Here is a 22402-nt window from a genome sequence, read left to right as displayed (position 1 = left end):
TTACTATTTTTAAATTTCTGGTTTGACTTATTCAAAACAGTTTTATTTCTTCATCACTAGTAAATACTCTGTTCATAATACCACTCCTGTTCTACTTGGGTACAAATTTGATGATGATACCAAATGACATAGCTACTTTAGCTACTTTTGTCTTGAGTGCTGGTACCTTCTGTATTCCACCCGATGGTAACCCTGCTTTCCGATGATGGCGAAGGCTTCTTTTAGTTCCGAAGAAGGAGCCGCCGCACGGGTGTTGGCATGAGAGTGGCTGGCGGTTTCGACAACTTTCGCTACATGAAACTGGTTTTACTGAATTTTAGCATCGAAAAAGCTCGAGTTTAAGCCGTGGCCGGTGACCGGCACCACAGGCTCCACTTTTCCGCTCTTTATAGGACATTCGTGGGCGCAGGTTACACGCGGGAAAGCTTCCCGCGGTCAAACAAATTAGTGTTTAAACAAAACTGGTTCCTGTTCAAATTACTTCTCATTAGCCGAACGACGCGGCACCCGCCTGATCGTGTTCCAGGCCAACAATGAAATTATCTCTGGAGTTTTACTCGTCAGAACAATAGTTTCCCAATGAGTCACGCCGTTTAGTTCCAAAAAATTTCATGCACGCGGGGTTCTTTAGCGTATACAGAAAAATCTAACGACACGTGGCTCTGTGGCATATCGTATCTACCGAAATGTGACCACCACTTGGGCCGGAATCGAACCCGCGACTGCTGACCGCGGCTGCTGACCGGTCAGCAGTGGAACACGGTAAGCAATGTATACCCACGGCGCGACTCTTTCGGGCCACACAACGCGCCATGTGCATTCGCAACAACCCTCTTAGCTGGAACTGACGGACGCGCGGTGCGGAGTTTAAAAAAAAAACTTAGAGACAAAAAGATACAAAGAACCACGTGCCGGATTCATACGGCATGAAGTATTAAAAAAAAAGAAACACAAACGAAACGGAACAGCTCAGCTCCGACGCAGAAGTTGCAGGACGTGCCTTACTGGCTCTCGTAACGAATCTGGTACGTGTGTTGTTTGCGTTTAAAGTGGGCGATAACGGATGATAGGTAATTTTTCAGACGAATTTACCGACGTTGAACTTGTGAAGCGGATCGCGCTTACGGAGAATGTCCGGGGTATTCGAGCAAAAGCCACCAGAGCAATGACAGGTGGACGCAGATGGAACGATTTGCCGTCCGCGCAGAAATTCATGATGATCAATACAACATGTCTGGTTTCAGGTGCCAAAACCACAATTTGATTATGAGGCCCGATCATAGTGGAGGGCATCAGTAACCTTTACCATGGGGTGTTCATTAAAGGGATATTGAACAGATTTTTTGCCGCCAATATTTTCAGCCAAGTCGATAGAGTGTATCCTCAAATTGATAGAGGCAACCTTCAGTCCCAGCAGAAACTATGGGAAAATAATTAATTTAATGCGCTTTTTCACAAACGGTCGCGTCTAGCGGCAGTGCCGTGAACTAGAGGATTTGACGTTGGGTGACGTCACACTCACCGGAAACTGGCAAGCCAACAATGCGAGCTCTCGACTCGATCATCTTCCACTTCTGTTCCCAGAACCGGTATGAACAGCAACAGCAGCGATCCAATGCTTCCGGCTGGGGCAAAGCGCCAGCGTTTTTGTGAAAGGGAAAGAGTGGAGTGAAGGGACAGCTGAAAAAAGGGAAGAGCAGGACAAGAACACATGCATCCTGCTTGCGCCTCGGTGAGTGTGACGTCAGCAGCCACCGCGCGCTCACAAAAATCCATCAAAATTACTAATAAAAAATACGGGAAATAAACTCCGTTTATCGGAACAGTGGCATCTTCTGAGTGGAATTTCGAAGTTCCGACCGTTCTTCCAATTTTCGTTCAGTGCCCTTTAACGAGCACTGACTTCGCACCGTGAGCGGGACTTCAGCACTTCGCTTCCGTCGAAATGTGACCGCCGCGCCACCGCAGCAGGAACCGAACCCGCTACCTTTAAATGGACACTAAAGAGAAACATGGACCGGGTTTAGTTGGGCGAACAGCTTCTGAAAACTATAATGCCATATGTTGCACTACGATAAGTTCATTATTAATCGAGAAAACTAAGCTTGAAGTTTCATTTTTTTTTAATTTCGTGCCAAAGCATCCGCGCGTTACGTCGAAAAATTCTAAATGCATATTTCGTAATATCATGAGATTGGCTCGATTGAATTTTCTGAAACTTCGAATGATAGGTCTATGGTATCGACAGATGACAATGTAGTTTAAGCAGCGATGGAACGAGTAACGCTTTGAGTATCTATGATGTCACGGTGTTTGGTGCGCGAATAGTGAATGGCCCCTGCAACAATTTTTTTTGAGTTTGGTCAGAAAACGCTGCCGGTCGGTAGTAGAGGCTCCCGACAGGGGCGGATCCAGCCACACATTTTAGAGGGGGGGGGGGCGGTCGATTGAAGTAACACCGGATAAGGTGGCGTGATTTTAGTTTTTCATTTTTACGAGCACAAATTCTGTCATGGCATAAATACTGTTAATGTATGGCCAAAGTGGTCCTACTCATTTGTCCTGATTAGTGACAGCAGGTGAGTGGCAAGCACTAAAGAGAGGGGGGGAGGGTGCCGACAGGCTTTGGGGGGGGGGGGGGGGCGATTGCCCTTACCCCCTCCTCTGTGAATCCACCAGTGGCTCCCGAGAACACGCGAGCCAAATGTTATAGCGAAGCACGCGGTCCGGAATCGACAATAAATTATCAAAGTCAGCTGAAATTGATTTCTCTTCCCTCGAGAAATGACGTAAGACGCTCAAAAATCACGCGTAGATTACCCATCTATCAGCCATTGGCTGATTTGAATATGGCGCGCTCGGTTGTTACAAAGGTCGCCGCGAGAGGCCATCACTTGTCCACGCGTGCGCGCGCGATCGCACTGAAAAGCCGCGTATTCAAGAGGAAAAAAAAAAAACATCTCAAGGTCACGAGGCACGCGTGATGCTTTTTGTTTGCCCCTTCTATATCTTCCTGCTCAGTGTCCAGCACTTCCGTCGGGATGAGATAAGAGAGGTGATTGCAGCATGTGACAAATCTTTGTAACTCCGCTCATACTGAACGGATTCTTAATTTTTTTCGGCGTTGAACTTGTGAGGCAATGCGCTTTTCCAGTGAATTAGTTCCCTTGTTATTAAAAAAAAAGTGTTTCAGGGCCCCTTTAGGGTGGCATCTCCGCCGGTATTTAGTTTTCGCGCGTTTCCTCGCTTGCCAAACAAGCGTCGTGTCGCGGTAAGAGTGGGGCGCAAGTTTAGCCCCCTACATTGACATAACAGGGACGGGCTGCTGTGACGACCAGTTGCCTCCCCCCCCCCCCTCCCGAAGGGGGACTCTGCACACGCCGAGGTATGACATAACGGCGCGCTGCAATCGCATTGCGTAATGCCCACCCCTTTCTTTTCTTTCTCCATGCCGACACAGGACTACAAGCGAGACATTGACTCGATCCATCTCATTAAAATAGCGACGAGAGCTGACGTTGATGTGGTCTGCATCGACGCCGTAAGAAGTGAATGTTTTTCGAAAAATAAGCCAGTTGTTAGATTGCGCCCGTTTGTCTTCCTTTCTGTGTCCCTGTGTGCTTGCGCGAAAATTTCGAGATGGATATGTTCCAACCAGGCCAAATCACAGTTCTGCTTCCGCATCCACTGGTTAGCACAGGGTTACGGTGGCGGTTTTCTTTGTGTGTGTGTGTGTGTCGTTGGCCTTCGCGCTTAAAAGTATGCGAGTGGCTGCCAGAGCGGTCTCGACACGCTCGTTCAAGCATCCGGAATGAGCCCGTGTAGTGAGAAACGTCAACAACACACAAACCACCCAGAAATAGAATGCGCACGAGGTTGCTGCGAAAAAAAAAAAAAAAAGACGAGCCCCAACACACTCTGCAGTCGGTGCAGGGATCCGGTCACGTGACCTTCCCGGCAGTACGAGATACCGGAACACAGCAAAACTAAAGTATCTGACCGGCAGTACAATCGCCACGCATTCTTTTGTCTTCTGCGCGTTGCTTGTACCATTATATCAGGTAGTTTTATAACAGGATACGCAAAGCTATGCCTTAGCGTTTGTCGCCACAAAGGAGGATTAGAGAAAAATTGCTCGCGCAACGCCTTGCCAGCAGAAGTGAAGCCAGCTTTCGCCACTGCCGAGATGGCGGAAACATGCTCATCTCTGGTGGTGCCCACTTAGAGATAAAGTGGCTTTGATATGTTAAAGGCGCCCTCAAACCACTTTTTTTGAGTGACCATAGAATTAACTCACTGGAAAAGCGTATTACCTCACAAATGGAACGCCGCAAAAATTTTAAGAATCCGTCCAGTACGACAGCAGTTTTATAAAGATTTGTCGCACGCTGCAATTGCCTTCTCTCGTCCCGACGAAAGCTAAGCCGAGAGGGATGGGAGGGGCAATCAAAACTCGTCACCGGAGCCTCATGACCTTGAGCACTTTTTCGCCCCCCTTCGAATGCGCGGCTTTCTCAATGTGATCGCGCGCACACATGTGGACAAGTAGTGGCCTCCCGCGGCGATCTGTGTACCGAGCTAGCCCGCCACGTTCAAATCAGCCAACGACTGATAAATGGGCTTGCTACGTGTGATTTTGGGGCATATATGCGTGAATTGTTGAGAGAAGAGAAAGCAATTTAGCCGATCATAGTAATTTAATGTGAATTCTAGGCCGCGTGCTGCACTATATAATTTGGCTCGCGCGTTGTCACGAGCCTCTACTGATCGGCAGTGTTTTCTGACCATGTTCAAAAAGTGTTGAAGGTTACAGAAACAGCGTATCGCACCCAGCGGATTGCGCGAACACTGTTTAGAATAAGGTACAGGGGCCCCTAAGCTACTATTTGAAAGCTGTGCTCGCTTTGCGTCAAGCATAATCTGAGAGTTTTCAAGTGTGCTCAGATTTGGGTGCACGTTAAGGACCCCAGTCAAAATTTCCGGAGCCCTCCACTACGGCGTCTGTCACAATCATATGGTGCTTTTCGGACTTTAAACCCCACATATCAATCAATGGATGGCTTGCACTACCTTCTGCCAGCCCTTTGTGCGCACCCATGTGGCGGGGGGCTTCACAGGCAAAGCAAATACGTACGCAGAATTGATAGTAATGTGGAAAACTCGAAGTCTTGTTCACTTCAACTGTAGTATAAACTACGTTTGTTAATTATTTATTGATTGATATGTGGGGTTTAACGTCCCAAAACCACCATATGATTATGAGACGCCGTAGTGGAGGGCTCCGGAAATTTCGACCACCTGGGGTTCTTTAACGTGCACCCAAATCTGAGCACACGGGCCTACAACATTTCTGCCTCCATCGGAAATGCAGCCGCCCCAGCCGGGATCCGAACCCGCGGCCTGTGGGTCAGCAGCCGAGTACCTTAGCCACTAGACCACCGCGGCGGGGCGTTTGTTAAATATCGAAAGAGCGTCTTTACAGTCGAGATATCGTGTTTTAAAATGGCGGTAGGAAGTGACAAAGGGGAAAATTCTATGGCGTCACCCCAGTGGCCGCATATGGCCCGGAAGTTGCAGAGCTGTGCTTTACCAGAATGGCGATTCTGCCGGGAGGTTTAGCGCTACGGCTCTTGAGCAGTCTCTCGAACACGAGGCCCGCACATCGCAGTCTTCACCGTTATTTTCTTTCCCTCTTCTAAATAAGTGTTCGTCAGCTACACCGGCATACTGCGCGGCCACCATGTGTGGAAACACATGAAAAACTACATATTTCAGAATCGGCATCCACAGTATGGTCACATTGGAGATTCGGTTATGTTAGGCTTCGACTTGGTCAGCGAACAGAGAACTCTGGTGCTTCCCATTGGTTTGAAAACGCTCTTCCTGAACTGGTGTCGCACACTTGCGTGTGTGTTCCGCTACTAGCGAGTTCAACGCGCCTACGCTGCACCAAAACAACAGCGAGCGTTTTTAAGTACAGCCGACAGGAGGCGCCAAAGCGTCAAGTCAGAGTCTGGGAAAGAAAATAAAGCTGCACAAATTGCTTCCACCATCATGTTGTACTTTAAAAAGTCGCCGAAAAGATAACCGTCTTAAAGCAAACATCTGAACATTGCTTACCCTTGCTCTAAGGAATCATTTTTGTAATCTCTTGTCAAGTTTCTGTTCACAGGATTACACATTGCGCTTCCACGAGTTCGGTGAACACATTCAACAGGCGAGTGTCATTAGGCATGAATTTCATTCACTGTGCCAGTGCAGCAAACTGATAAATGACTTTCACACCTAATGTCATTCGCAGCAAATGACATTACAGGTGCCGTGTGACATGGGCATAACTGGTTCATGTACTACAAAAATTTGAGGCCTAACAGAAACTTCGATGAGCAGTATTTATTCACAGTTGAACTGAAATATCCGTACGGCATACAAATCTGCCGTTTCGCTTCGACCCGCCAAGACATTACAGAGGAAGCAGACAATAATGCAGTCATGAGAGTGCAATATGGAATGGTGACATCCCGCCAGTCATTTATTCCAAGCTCGGAAGAACAAAATCAAATTCACATGCGCGCCCCACAAACATCGACTTTACTAAAAAAAAAAAATCCAGTTTTTTCCCTTTTACAATGCAGCTTCCACAAAAGTACACGCTGGACGTGCAAGATGGCTTGGTATCGGCAATACAAAACAAGCAAAACAGTCATTCCCTCTATAACTAATTCTAATCAAACAAGCTTAAACAACATAAACGTTGAATACGACTGATTTCCAGAAGCCCAAACAACATAAAAGTTGCATACGATGACCCAACGAATGAGAAAATTAGGTGAATGATCTCCAGCCAATGTTCTCTCTGATTGGCCGTATGATAACCACACGCACCACCCTTCTCTCTCTCTGGTAAAAAAAAAAAAGAGACCAATGAAGACATTCGATGAAAAAAAAAAGGACTTTACTGAGCCGGGTATTTACACTTAAAGAAAACCAAGCAATATAACATAGCCCAAAAAGAGAAACCGCGAAGCGGAGGCTTTTTGGGATGTTTCTGCGCTACAAAGCCAGCGAGAAACATCGAGGGTCAAGCTACAGTGGCGGAAGATTATGTGAAGAAAAGAGTGAAAAAACTGACTCACTCATCGAAGTGAAGAATGTTACAAAAAAAAAGGAAGAAAAAAAAATCACTAAAAGAAGCAAAGTGTGCGATCGATAATTCAGGAAGGCGATCGTCTGTCCTCAAAGTGGCTAGGCAGGCCATAGGTATTAACAACGGCCGAGCGCTTATTCAAAAAACAATGTACGCAAGGAAAAAAAGAAGGAAACATATGGGGACAGCAGAGTGATGCGGTTGTAATATAAAAAAATCGACAATAAAATCTTCATGTAACTTTTTAGGTTCCTTTCGTCTTCCCCGTGTGCCTAGAGCGGAGCTCCCGAAGCAGCAAGGGACACGACAACTATGCTTCACGACAACTCATTCAAATGGGCATCTACGACATTATTTCGCATGAGGAGGAACATATGAAAAGTGGAGAGACACAGAGACAAAGAAAATAACTAATAGTGATGCGAAAAATCGGCAACCCTTTTACAAATGTGTGTGTTTGAATGAGGGCTCATGATGGTAACAATGGCTATGGTGTCAGTTGGTGGTGGTGGTAGCGGCGCGTCTCTTCGTCGTCTTACATTTGTCTCTCTACTGGTTCCCCGAGCGGTAAAACTGGCCTCCGGCCCCCGCGTTGCCACCACCGCCGCCATACTGGGTGTTGTAACTGTTGTACTGAGCCTGCTGCGCCATCTGGTAAGCGGCAGGCCCGCCCTGACCTGCCACGGCACCTTGCTTTTGCTGTGCTGCGCCACCCGCTGTCTGATAGGCGGTGGTGGGGTACGTCGTGCTGTAGGCTTGGCTGCCAGCACCGCCGCCGCCTCCGTAGCCAGCCTGTTGCTGCTGTGCACCCGTCGAGTAGCCGCCCTGCTGGGACATGTACTGCGCCTGCTGCTGCTGTGCAAAGGCCTGGTACCCGCCACCACCGCTACCACCCTTCTGTGGCTGCTGCTGAGAGTCTTGCCGCTGTTGTCCATATGCATTCTGAATGTACGCGAAGGCAGCTGCAGTGGCTGCCTGAGCACCTGGCGTCTGCTGCTGTTGGGAGTTGCCCGATCCACCACCACCAGGTCCAAACCGTGATGAACCACCACCACCGCCTTGAGACTTGGGCCCAGCGCCACTGCTGCCACCGCCGCCACCACGTTGCTCGCTGGTATAGTAACCAGAAGCCAACTGCTGTAGGGTCTGCTGCACACCTGTGGGTGCCAAGGCGGGTCCTCCGCCCTGAGACTGCTGCTGCTGCTGCTGCTGGGCGCTCCAGTCCCTGTAGCCGCCGCCGCCACCTTGGCCTTGGCCAGGGTTGCCAGCCTGGCCGTAACTTCCAGAGCCACCACCTCCTCCATAGCCGCCGCCACCAGGGCCCCCTCTTCCGCCGCTGCCACCCCCCTGTTCGTAGCCGTCCCCACCACGCGGATCGTCGTAGCCACCGCCTCCACGACCGCCAAAACCACCGCTGTCACGGCCGCCCCTGCCGCCGCCTCCCTGGAACCGGGGGATGCCGCCGCCGCCACTGTCACTGTCCCGGTCATCCCAGCGTCCTCCACCACCATTGCTACGTTCGCCATAGCCACCCCCGCCGCCTCTGCCTCGGTCGCCGTAACCACCACCTCCTCGTTCGTCGTCGCTGCCGCGATCCCGATAGCCTCCCCTGCCACCGCGATCCCCGTAACCACCTCGTCCGCCCCCACCCCGGTCCCCGCCATATCCTCCGTAACCGCCGCGCCCACCTCGGCCACCTCCTCCACCGTAGTCGTCACCACCCCTGTCGCCGTAACTGCTGCGGCCACCGCGGTCCCCGTAGCCACCGCCACCCCGCCCTCCCCCACGATCGCCGTAACCGCCCCCGCGACCACCCCTGTCTCCGTAGCCTCCGCGACCGCCCCCACGGTCACCGTAGCCTCCTCTACCTCCTCCTCCCCGATCGCCGAAGCCTCCGCGACCGCCACGGCCGAAACCGCGCCCCCGGCCACCGCCGCCATAGTCGTCCCGGTCCCGGAACCCACCTCCGCGACCCCTAAAGCCGCCGCCCCCTCGACCGCCGCGCCGGTGGCCTCTGTCGCCGCGGTCCCGATCATCATCACCCCAGCGGCTCCCACCGCCGCTACGCCGGCTGCGCTTCGAAGAGCTCCGGTAGTCGTCCTCAGACGAGCGGCTCCGTGAACGGCTACGCGAGTACGACCGCTTGCGATCCCGATCACGGTCCTTATCGCGGTCCTTGTCACGGTCCCGATGGCTGCTGCTGCCGCGGCCGTGCCGCCGGTCGTCGTCGGACGAGCTGTCCGATTCCTCATCGTCCTTGTCGTCGTCATCGCCTTCCTTGGCCGTCGGCAATGGGGGACCTGTGGGATGAAGAAGAAGGCCTTCACAATTCAGCCAAGTGTTGGTACGTGGGCCACAAATGCCATGGTTGGATCACGGACACCAACCTAAGCTGCATAGCGGTTGTCAACAAAGGTTTTTTTTTCTGTATAGACAGGACGTTATACTGCAGTACAAGTCAAGAGAGGAGTGCCTTTTTACCACCAAAGGACCCTGCCCTCACCAGCCAATGGTGTCGCTGAGTCATTGTGACGTTGCAGATGAAGACTTGCTCAAAAGCAAATAAAAACCGTGTCTTTCTGCACTGATCAACCTCGACAAAAATACCCACCTCCACTGTTCACAACCTTCTATCGGTGTAAACTGACTTTAGTGCTGTCCATCTCATACGAGTTCTACAAAAATCCTTGTTTGCATGGTATGAGTGTTTGCCAACTATGATCACCGTGGCATTTCCTTTTTTCGCACAAGTTCCCAGAGTCACCCGGCAACTGCTGCCCATATCTTTGCCACTGATCAGCACTTCAATACCCAGTGCAGTTAATGTCATCCTCTGCACGTGTTTTATCATGCGTGTGAAGCGTCGCATGTTCTGCCGTTTTGTCCATCTCTCGTCTGTGGTGTACGCTGTTTCACATGCCTGTGGTCAGACCAGTGACTGCAACAGGTGGTGATAACGATTCGTTTAAATCTCATTGATTATGCTAGCAAGTCATTATTACTGCTGTTGTACATAACGGCAACACGGGATGCCAACAAGTCGTTGCACCTGAAAACTGATCGGAATACTGTATAACCTCATTACAACAGATCTCTATAGTGAAGAGGATTTCGTTGTGTTGTAAAAAAGGTGCATAAAATCCAAGAACTGTCAGAACACGCTTTTACAGAAACACTGAATGGGTCTGTTATAACAGAAGATAATTAGGAGTGACATACGTATTTATTCTCAACAGGGCATAAAAAAAAATGATTTCTTAAAATCACATCTTCATTTTCTATAACCCTTTTTCTATACGATTCCTAAATATATTCACTGAAAACTAAGTGGAAATGCTGTAAAAAGTTTTTGCGCCTGCCGAGGTAGTGAAAATCATTGTGAAAGTCGAAAAAGTAATAAATAACAAAGAAACAGTTTTTAAAAAATTTATAGCTTCGCAACAGCACAACATGCCCTCCACCCCTATTTTGGGCTCGCCGTAGAAGTATCTCGTAAAGAGCATTCAGCGTTCAAAAAAGCCCCTGATTGGCTGCTTCTGCCGTGTTGCTTTAGTCAATGTCTCCTTGACTGGATGCCGGCCGCGTCTCTCGCTCACTCTCGCATTGCGGCGGCGGTTCCGTTCAGTTCTCCACAAATCCGTGATACCCCTGTCACACGGCCCCCATCGAACTCTGTTAAACTCCGTCAACGTAAATCTCCCATAGGGAGTTCGGCCAAGATGGAGTTGTGGCAGTGTCACACGACAATGACAAAGTTGTAAGAGTTGCCACGAGAGGCTCAACTGTCGCTGTTTGATTTTCGCAGAAGTTTCCTAACTTCATCTCAAGTTGGTTTCTTGTGAATCTTCGTTATGCGGCTTTTACAAAAACACTCTCTTCAGTAGGTCTGAAATGAACAAAACATTAAAAGTATTGTAAACGAAAACGCATTCTTTAAATGTAGCGATGCTGGCTATACTGCGCCTAACGTTATTTGTTTACGATTTCGCCGTGCTCGACGACTAGCTGTTTTGTAGCCTGTGTACGAAAGTTGCTGTGCTACGAGTCATTTCTCTCGCAGATGAACACAAACATGGCGACGATAATAATCGCACGCATGAACGAACTATTTTTAAATGGCAGCGCCCGGTGTGGAGGGCATGTATGTGGAGAGTAGCTGCACTCTGCCAGGCATGTATAGATTTACAGCCGGCTTTCATTAATTCAAACTCTAAAAGACCTCTGAATTAACCGAAAGTTTGAATGATCGTGAGTCTATTGTATATGCAAAGAAACACGCAGTATGAATGAGCACTGCAACGAAATAACATTAATTATTGCCAAAATGTATTATTGTTTTCACTGCAGCAATTTAGAGCTCCATTTTTCTGACCAGCGGACTATACTGGGAACGCGAGTACTTCGTTCTGCTGCAAAGGGACGCCGCCGAACTTAGTTTGCGAAATGCTCAGTTTACCTTCGTTTGCGTAAGGTGGCTGTGTGACACATAACGCATCTCCCTTGTCGTAGGGACAAGGGAGGTAAATGGCAATCGCGGGTGCCCATTAGACAGGAGTATGAGGCGGCGCTTGTTGCCTTTCAGCGGAGAAAAAAAAAAGGGATAGGGCACAGAATCAGGTTAACGGAACACATGGCAAGCATCCAGTAAGTGCTTCCTACCGGGCTGCAGATATTAGGTGCCTTCTTCTTCTTCTAACCACCACCCCCACCATCTAGTAAAGGAGGCATTGCTCCATTACACCTTCCTGGTCCGATGCTCGTTCGTGAATAAGCCTCCATGAAAGTGTCATCTGCTTCCTGTGCGTCGCGGCTCTATAAAATCCCGCTACTTGGTGATGTTTTCGCAATCGTTCTGTGCTCATGGGTAGAGATTATTCAGGGTACAATTACGCCTTTGTTAAGGCAGCTGCAAGCAGAATTTCAGTCTACTGCAACTGCGCGCCGCACTCATTTCGAACATCGCACACGCGAGTCTCGAACCAACTGTCATAGCGTTGACTCGTTGGCGGGCAGTTTCTGCTTATCGGCGCTTCAGACCTGGTGACGAACACAACCGTGGAAGAAATCTTTGTACTCGCAATCGAATATGTCATACGTTAAAACACCGCGCACCGTTGCCATGCACATCCCAGCTGCGCTTTCTGCTCGAAATCGTGGCTAGGCCCAACTCCGCCTTGCACTAGACGGGCAAGACAATTGTGCTAGCGGGTATGCGAAAGCAAAGAAGCCATGACGTGCTTCGTCGCAAGCAACGAATCACAATGGCCGCTGGCTCAACCCCGAACAGGCATGTTGCGCATTGGCAGCGGACCCCGGCCAAAACTCCCCACGCACCGCCCGCTCGGAACAGCGGTGGCAGCGGTCAGCCATTTCGCGCGTCCAGCACGCAAAACCAAGCACACTGCGCCTAAATTTTTTTGTTGCCGAAGATTGCCGAGATTAATCATTAACAAACTGGATAGGTGGCCTTCGCTCTTTGATCGGTATGCAGATATATGCGGCACTATTCCCATCCCCAAAGTATGCCACGCGATGTTTGAGCTCGGAAGTTGTAGAATTTAGGATGTTGTCACAAAACGAGCGCTCAAAAAAGGGCGCGACGCCAAATTCTCGCGACGAAGCGCCGGAGAGACGCCTCGAGGTCAACGATAAAAAAAAGAAAACAAGCATCCAAAGACTCCCCGGGCGCACGTCCCTTTCCCCTCGGAAGTGTAGGTTCGCCGATAAACCTCCTCACATCGGCGGCCGAGCAAGCCCTGGAAAGTTCTCGATGGAAAGGGGCGTGGTGATGCAGGGTTGCGTCATCTGTCGCGGATGGCCCTCGAACCGTCTCGCGCTTTCCCCAGCCTTCGCTGTGTATTGCGCCGACGAAATGATGAGAATTTTCTGGAATCTTGCGCGGAAGGTATTTAACCGAGCAGCAGAGATGGGAGATCAGAAAAAGAAGAAAGTATGCGCCAGAGTGCATAGGGTGTTCTAGCGTGTCCTCAGCGAAGGTTTTGTCCTCAGTGACAAAGCAGGAGAAGAAGGAATTTCCCGCCAGTGTGCGTAAGGTGTTTCCGCCGTATCTGTCGGCGAAGCCTCTTGTCCTCAGTGACGGAGGAGAAGAAAGTTTTGCGCAAGTGTGCGTAGGGTCATTCGGCCGTGTGGGCAAAGCCTTTTGTCCTCAGTGACAAAGGAGGAGAAGATGAGGATTTCCACCTGAGGGGTGAAGACTCGTGCTACAGGCAGGAATGTGTGTCTACCACCAGCGAGCAAAGACGCGTGCCAACAGCAGCCCGTGGGAAGCCGACGTGTTACCGGCGAAGAAGTTTGGTGCTTAGAGAGCGGCCAATTGAAGACGCGAGGTTTCCTGGAAGAGAAACTTCGGGGGCATCGGAACGACAACAGCGCTGGACTTTGAGTGAGTGATTCTCGGAAGAGTATCATTCAGACTTTCGTTCCAAGGACTTTGGACTGAATGAGTTTTAGAACTCTTTAGTCTTTAAGGGGGGAGGCTACCCTGGAGACCGAACTTTTTTATTTTTTAAGATATCTGGATGAAACTTTCAGGGGTTGTTCACTACAATAAAACTAGCACAACTGCTAAGTTTCACGAAGCTGTGTTTCTTAGTTCCAGAGTTATTGAGGTTTAACTGGGTGCTCCACATGGGTGCCTGAGGAAGAGTCGTGAGAAATCCCAGGACATAGTAGAAAGCTGAAATTCATTGTGGTCATTCCTTGATAGCTATCCCAGGGCGCTACAAAGCCGTTTCTTTTAATTCCCCCCCTCCCCCCCCCAAAAATTTTCACGCAACTTTGAATTTGATGTAACCAGTAATGACCAGATTCATCAAAAATTAATTGTTTATTATAAATTAACAGCACCAATTTTCAAAAAAAGGAGCTTGTTACGCCCTTGCAAGGTCATTTAGGAACAGAATAAAAAAAACGGCACACAGATCTGATGAACGGTTTTCGAGTTCTTGCTTTCCTCAGCACCACAACTAGCAAAAAAATCCGTTCTGAGAAAACAGGCCGAGAAAGTTCAAAACACGTGTTTTCTTCAAAAAGCTCCAGCACAGTAGCTAGAAGTGTCCTGGCACACTCTTTTCTTCTTTTGCCTGGCCTCCATCTTCTCTTGGTGTCTTTTAGAATTCTTTTTTAGGCGTAAAGCGTCTTTTTCACGAGCTCGCTGGATGGCCAGATGACCTGGTTGAAGTCTAATGGAGTCCGATATCACTTGGGTTGCTTTGCAGCAGCCGGCATTGTAGCGCAGCACTGCTTCATGCAGTGCTGTTTCTACCGCGATCAAGGATGAGTGTTGTTCCTTCGGCATCAGAGACCACAGAATGGAGTGGAATGATTCTGATGCATTTTGCGTCTTCGCTCCCAGGCGGCGCTGAAGAAGCGACTTTTGTGACAGTCTTTCGTAGATGGGCAGCATAGCTGCAGCGACATAGTCCGGTAGGCTGTGTTTATGTTTTGGCTGTGGCTCACGTTTTGCCTCTGCAGCTCTATGGCAGCACCACGATTGAGCCCCCTCTGGGCAAAGTTCATGGTGAGGGTCCTGGTCAGTCGATGTGACGTGGTGATATGTTGCCATCACTGCATGCTGCATGGCTGTTAGGTCAGTTGAATTGTTTCTCAGGGCCCAACCATAATATCCTGTCAGCTTTTCAATGAGGGCTTTAGTCAGCTTCCCCTTCCCACTCAGTGGCTTATCACTTTTCTGCACAATGTTTCGAAGAGCACTTCCAATCCTTTTCTGAACATGGTTCAGACATTCTTCTTTTACAATTGGCACTAGCCCGTACACATTCTCTTCTGTGAGGGCAGCGAAGGTACGGCTGTCTCCGTCGGACACAAGAGTGGTGTCGCAGGCCATGCTTGGATACAGACCGCCCAAAGAGAGTCAAGCCTGCCTCCACTTCCATGCTTCCCGATTTTGCGTCTGTGTTTTTCTGGCAAATGTGGTGCTTCTGCCAGCTTTCGTATGCTGCATCTCCAGGTTTGGGCCCTGTTTGGCATCCAAGACAGTGGTTTGAAAGAACTACAGCATCCAAGATGAGACCTGTGAAGAAGTCAATTACCGATCCCACTCCGATGTGTGATGTGTGACCCCGCTTATGCCATGTGCCATCGTACACTACGGTGTTGTCCTTGCAGAAGCTGGGGTCCATTTCTTTATATGTTTTGATCACTGCTGTGGCAGAATCAGCATAAAACTTCTTCAAAGCGGTGGCCTCTGGCTTCCTGAACGTCTCTTTCAAGTGCTTTTGAAACGTCTTGTGGTGAAGACCTCTGTAAGAGACGTTCATGGCAGCCCAAAAATCATTAAGAGCTGTTTGCCCCTTGCCTATTTGCTTTATAGCCATTTATGGCGCGGACATTTACATCGAAGGCCTGCGTGTCCTTTTTGCGGGGTGATGTCCATAATTTATCGACGGTGCCACAAGAGGCGCACACGACTTCAAGTTTTGTTGCAAGTCCAAGCTTGGTGCTCTCTCGGACAGTCATAGCACCTTTCAAACATTCTTTGCACACTGTGCGGCTGAGCACGACGTTAAAGATGTTCATTTGAACGAGCGAAAAATGTTCGCCCTCACTTGTCACTGCAGGTGCAAGAGCCGGCTGCATCAGTTGAAATTTCTTCTGCGTCGCCGGCGTAGACTCGAGTTCAGCGCGAACGGCGTCACGACGTTTCGCATTCGCATCAATTTCTTCTTTCGTTAGGAAACGCGTCCGCAGATGAAGCGACGGTCCACTCACGCTCGATGGCGGCACCGATTCAGACGAAGTGCTGGGTCCGGCGATATCAGAAGCACTCGGTGTCACACTAGATGGCATCGATTCGGAGCACGTGTCGAGCCCGGTGATCTCGGAAACACTCGGTGCATTTGCGGCTCCAGCCACACTCGATGTGTCGGATTCTCGACTGGCGACAGCCGACAACACAGTTCCGTCGCTGCAAGCGTCTACGCAGTCGGCACCCGCAGCAGAATAGCGGAATTTCGATGATCGTACAAGCTGCATAGCGCGCCTCCGCGCACCGAACTTCCGCACTGACTTCGGCTTCGTTGCCGGCATCGCCCGCAACAACAAAGACGAAAGGCACAGAACTAGTTCAAAAAGAAAAAAAAAAAAACGAGAGAAAATGATCGAAAAGATAGCACAAGGCGAAGAGCGGCTCGTAAGCAGACGTCTGTCGAGGTGGACGGAGCAGAGAGCAACAACGAAGCGAGCGCGCTGGACGCGCCATCGAGAGGAGCGACCGCCCCCACTGCTGCACAGCAGCCAATGGCGGGCACGCTTTCTCCCGCGAGATATAAATGCGCTGCTCTAGCTAATCAGCGCTCCGCATCGCATCGCAGGAAAACGCCAATAGCGTCTCATAGCGTCTCAACTGTGCTGCCGACGCCATTTTGCAAGGCGGCGAACGAGAGAGAAAGAATTCACGGTCAAAACAACACCAAGATGGCGCGGGACGACCACATGGTCCCGGAATGGCGCGCGCGCGAAGTTTGGTTTGATTTCGGGATTTGCGTCTGTTTTGGACGCCGCGGCGGCCTCGAAAATAGTATTTTTTTTTGCACTTTGCAGTTGAATTAGGTGCTGATAATTACAGAATAGGTAGTTTATGAGACATACAACCCAAAAATGTAGTTTTTCAAAAACCGACTTTTTCGCGATTTTTCGGTTTTCAAGGGCCGCGTCCCCCCTTAAGTGTCTTGGTTGTTCGAAGCATGTGACTGCATTGTAGTGCGTATTGTTTGTATCCATTGTTTCGAGTGTGGCTGATTGTACTGTGTTGTACGTTGTTTGATTGGTGACATATTGTATTCAACTATTGTAGAGTGTGCATACTTCTGTATCGTTTTGATCTGCCATAATTGAGAATATAATTTTGTTTTGTTTATCATCTCTCGGCTCTGACTTGTTCTTTGGGCCACAGCCGGCGTCCGCTGTCGCGCCAAATAGGACCACTTCTAAATTGTCCACGCTTTCGTGGTGCGGTTCGGGGGGCCGATACTTCGGCTCTTGGAATTAGCGCGGCCATCACCTCCCTAATTAACGGGACCCGTGACATATGTACACAGTAGAAAAGTCCATAGTAAAGAAGACCTGACTGCCTTGTAGGCCTCACATTTTATAGTCAATTATACCCCAATGTCTGTTGAACCTAGATCCATAGTAAACAAAATTTAACCAATGAAACAAATAGGGAGGTAGATGTAATGCCACCAATCGGTATGTAGTGTCGGAATGTCTGTTGTAAGGAGATCTGTTGTATCAAGGTCATACTGTAGCCAAAATGTGATCGCTTTGTTACTCTCCTTACCCTCCCGCTTATCTCACTTATCTAGCTGCATGCGTCTAGACCTTCTAGTCCTCTCTTTTCCTTGGTGCATACCGAAACAAGCATAGTAGGACATGTGCACGATGCACGTGACTGACTAGTCATTGCATGACGTGGCTGTTGCATACGTCCCCAAGCCTGTTTCTGCAGATTCAATGCAGCGCGACAATCAACTTCGTGCGAGGTTGTCAACAAGGAATCTAGACAAGGACGACCCACATCAAAAGACATTGCACATAGCGGACAAAAAAAAATGCAGAATAGGGCAGCACTATGTTGACTGCTTCGCACAGAATTGATTGTCAGAATGCGTGTGATCACAGAGAAGCGTTCTACATAGTCAACAACAACAACAGTAGTTCGGACACATGTTGAGCCCACATAATCTTGTGAATACCAGCTTTTACGACTTTTCATGCCTAGATTGTTGCTAGCAGCAGCCACATCCCAGTAGACATGTTTGTTCAGCTTCCTTCCTATAGTGGCAGCCGTGACTCCAACTGGAGGAATGATACAAATGCACAGCAAAATTTGTAGAATGGTACGCTGCAAGGAACAACCTTCCGACAAGGCTCTCGAAAGACGGTCAGTGAGAATTGGGTTCACGATAGCAGGACGCCTTACCCTAGTTCAATAGCAAAACTGGCATAATATTAGCACAGTCTGACGCAATTCACACAGATTATGAGGTCATCACCTTCAATAACCCTCAGCTCTTGATATAAGGCACCTGCTTAACCTTTAGGAACGGCAAAAGCGCACCAGAAAGAGGGACAAAAAAGACATACATGCAGTGCTACTTCCCACAGTTTTTGTCATTGTATACACAATAAAACACCAAATCTGATAGGTAGGAATAACAAAACGGTACAAGGCAACAAATTATTTTTTGTTTTGGCTGTAAGTGCCGCAAACTACATACATGTACATGCTGATGCACTTATGGCCCACCTTTTTCAATCTGCCTTGCTTCTCAACCTATTTCTATTTAGAAACACGATTCTGTATGTGTTGCACAAAGAACAACAGCCACACTTTCTAAAATGCATTTTTTCCTGTGTTAAGTGCGATTTTACCATTCTTTAAAATGGACTACAGATGTACCTAGATTTTCATGTTAGTGAACAGTATGCCTTCCTTAAGGGGATACACGGGTCTTGAACGCAGAAAGATTTTGGAAAAACCGATTTTCTGAAGTATTTTTTAAAAATAATATATGGGGTTTGACGAAAGCGTTCCTATAATGCTATTGCCATGTAATGCATATTTGTCAAGTAATTCAGTCTCAAATTCAGCTTCGTGACCATTTCCCCTGGCGAAACCACCTCAGAAATGGTCATATTTGACGCCGCGGCACCTGAGAACCACGCCAAGTAGCGCAGCCGTTTTGGTATCATTAGAAATATGTACTCTTTTTTTTGTCTGTTTCTAGCGAAAGAACGCTTTTCGTCTAGCAACAGCGCAGCTCTCGCAAATAAAGAAAAACCAAATACTCGCACATCATTGGTGCGTTTCTATCACATGGGGCAGTTCCCGGTTCCCTACTGGATGTGCAGGGATTTGTCTGATAGACAGCAGTGCGCATGCCGCCATTATGTGACATGGCCTTAGTGACGGCTGTGCGATCGGTGCAATGGCAGGCGGTCATCGAAAGTTCCATACTGCTCATGTGTTCGGAAGGAAGCGCAAACGGCGTCTGAGGGCATGCAGCGTCTTATCAGCGAAACCCTCTGCCACCGCGAACACGGAAAAAGCTGGCTGTGCTAACGCTATCACGAACGCGGCTCCCGAAAACACGGACGCGACAGCCGGGGCCAACGATCCCACCCAAGATCTGCGCGTCGGCACTCCCCTGGTTTCCGACGCTGAAAAAGTGGCCCTAGAGTGTCGTGCAAGTGTGTTTTTCGAGACTCGGAAGAGACTGCAACTACTGGAACGCCGTTCATGGTCGTAAGCTTAGCGACAATGAATGAACTGCTTCAGTGCATGAAGTGCGGTGAAAGCGGCAGGCCTGGCAGGATTTCGAAGAAAGATCGGAAATACCGTATTTACTAGCATAATCCTCGCACTTTTTTGGCAGAAAACCGATGCAAAGTGGTGGTGGTGGTGGTGGGGGGGGGTGTGTGTGTGTGTGCAAGAATTACGCTGGAAAAACTTTCCACGAAAACGTATAGAGCGAAAAAGAAAATGAAGTGGCTGCAAATCGGGATTCTCACACCAGCAACTAACAACAAGCTTTGAGAAGTACTAATTAAAACTTACCCCAACAATGAAAGCATGGGATCAACACAAGGCAAGATTTGAGACACAAAAAGTGCAAGCAAATAATCGAGAATTAGAATACCACACGCAAAGTTTGTGGGCATTTCGGGCGTAGTAGTAGAATTCGTCGCTCAACAGGAGCCTTCAAAAGGTAAGCGTAGGACACAAGTATAAGGCTGATGGCTATTTAACAGAATCGTCCGTAGTTTTCTTCTTAAGAAATAAAGTTTACCATCAATCCCAGTTTTAGGCACACGGCAGGCCCAACGCGTCTTGGTGGCTTTCAGCTGCCGTCACCAGTAGCGAACACAAAACTCGTAGACTCCGAAAGGCTTACCGGCGGCTCTGTTGCCGCTGTTTAGTGCATGATCTGTCACTTTCAACTTGAAAGCAGCCGTGCAGCTTCAGTATCGCCCCATAACGTGACAAGATTACCGACACAACATACAAAACAAGCTGCAATGTGCACTTGCCACTTTGGCTTGGCTTGGATTGAATCTCCGTGCAATAATAGTAGACCTGATGCTTAAGAAATGGCACCAGAAGGCGCACGCTATCATCATCAGTGGCTGGAATGAGCAGACGACAATGTTGCGGCAGTTTTCGGGGGTGCGATAATTACTTGAGAAAAAAAAAAAAAAAATCGTATTTTTTGTTGGAACTATGCGGGAACTATGCGAGTGCAAGGATTACGCGAGTAAATACGGTATGGCATCGCCACAAAACCTGCGCTGTGTGATAAGTGCAAGGAACTGACACGGAGCTCATTGAGAGCGGGGGGGGGGGGGGGGGGGGGGTATGCGGCACGCAGCCCATTCAAGATCGACGTGCTCGCAGTTCGCGCAGAACAGCAAACAGACAAACTGCGTTAACTTGCGTTTTTTTTTTTTCACCCTGAATGCTTCATGGAGATGCATGTACACAAAGACATATAAGGATTATGTGAAAGTGGAAATTAATCCTGCCTTACAGAAAGCCAGCGCACGTTACTGACTCTGCGAGCACAGTGAAAACGCTGTACGCCGATCTGAACTATGGAAACCCAGCAAACATCTGGCGCAGAATGAAAAGAAAGCGTATGAGAAATCATGACGACTACACTCCTGGTGGCTTCTAGCATCATTACTGCACTGATTAACACCTTTACCTGTTGAATATAGTACAAGCTGACCGTGTCCCTAAACTTCCTTTCTCGTTTTCACAAAACAACATTTTTCATTACGTCCAAGGCCGTTGCCCTTAGTATCTTTTGATCTAGTGGTAGGATTTTGATAATTTTTGCAGTGTTTGAAAGCTTATACACTGATGAGTAAAACAAGAACAAATAATTGTGATAACTTTATTAAAAACAGTGCTTTATTAGTACTATAACTAAGCAGCAGTTTCAAATTTCTGATTATTTGTTAAGGTCATAACTATTAAACCAATGAAGCTAAAAATAAAATTATGGTTCTCTTGCACTCCCTTTTTTTTTACAGAGTGGTGTGATATCTAATTTGCAGCCATCTTTTATGAGAAAGCTGTCTAAACATTGGGCAACAGTGTGCAGAATGTAAGTTTGTGAAACAGTCAATATTTTAAAATACGGAAGTGACAGCTAAAAACTAATTGCATATTTCTTGTCAGCTGTGAAAAATGCATATCATATAAAAATTTCACCACTAATTACTCAGAATTATAAAAAATTTTAAGACCAGTGTATCCCCTTAAGCTGTGGTGCAAATTATTTGCTCCAGCTGTGGCTGGACTGCAAATGTAACAATAATACATGAATTTAAAAAAAATGCGCTTCATCGAAACACTGGAGACTTGATCAAAGACGACGATCCCACCTTTCCCTTCAGCGGCAGATTTCGCCCATTCTTCCAGTGAGACGAGCTTCTCATTGGGCTCCAGCTCCGCACTACGCAGCAGGTCGGCCAGACCCGGGGCGTGCCGACCCTGCACGTTGGTCAGGTAGGCGTACACCTTGGCCACCTTCAGCGTGGGCACCGTCTGGCGCAGCAGGTGGCCAAACTCCCTTGGCGATGCCGGGAAGTCGAACATCACCAGGTTTTTCACCTCTTCCTTGCCTGCATCATGCATTGGCAGGGAAGACGCATGCGTCAAGAGGCTCTACCGTGTACTTATAAAGATAACATGGAAGGTTTGGTCAGTTAAATAAAAACCTTAAAGGGACGCTAAAGTCAAATAACAATTTACGTCAGAGTGAAAGCTCAATGCATGACAGCATCTAAAACGACAACATTATCATCAACAGTGCCCTACTAGCCGAGAAAGTAAATGCGCAAGAACACATACGCCACAGTAAAACATTCTCACAATGATCCCAATGACATCAGACGAACCGCTTACAATTACAGTCGAAACCCGCGATAACAAAATTCGAGAGAACGAAATTCTCCCCGCAACGAAATATTTTCAGAGCACCGGCGAACGTCCATAAGAGTCAATCCATTTAAAACTCGCGACTAAGAAAGATATTCATACCGCTGTCCCACATTAACGAAATTTTTGAAACACGAGTGCACAAATATTCTACTCTCGCAACATTTACATTCGAAAACTGATGAAATGCATTCATGCTACACTTAAATTGTGCAAAACTATCGCTAAGTGCACTTGAGAATCAGCTGCCATCATTGTTTACTAAA

At 48.4% G+C, this 22402-nt stretch overlaps 1 protein-coding gene across 1 annotated transcript in view; it reads right to left on the bottom strand.

The window, feature by feature from the left end:
• Positions 1 to 6933: 6933 nt before the first annotated feature.
• LOC119179290 (uncharacterized) overlaps positions 6934 to 22402 on the bottom strand; it is a 59038-nt gene continuing 43569 nt past the window's right edge. Inside the window, exons 13-14 of the mRNA XM_037430358.2 lie at positions 21581 to 21820; positions 6934 to 9447 (exon numbers count right to left, since the gene is read on the bottom strand). Coding sequence (XP_037286255.1) covers positions 7697 to 9447; positions 21581 to 21820 — 1991 coding nt within the window. The 3' untranslated portion in view covers positions 6934 to 7696. The remainder of the gene's footprint in view (positions 9448 to 21580; positions 21821 to 22402) is intronic.

Source organism: Rhipicephalus microplus, chromosome 7 (assembly GCF_043290135.1).
Source record: "Rhipicephalus microplus isolate Deutch F79 chromosome 7, USDA_Rmic, whole genome shotgun sequence".
NCBI lineage: Eukaryota > Metazoa > Arthropoda > Arachnida > Ixodida > Ixodidae > Rhipicephalus > Rhipicephalus microplus.
The sequence above is the reverse complement of the archived record's forward strand: the minus strand, read 5'-3'. Positions and strand labels throughout refer to the sequence as shown.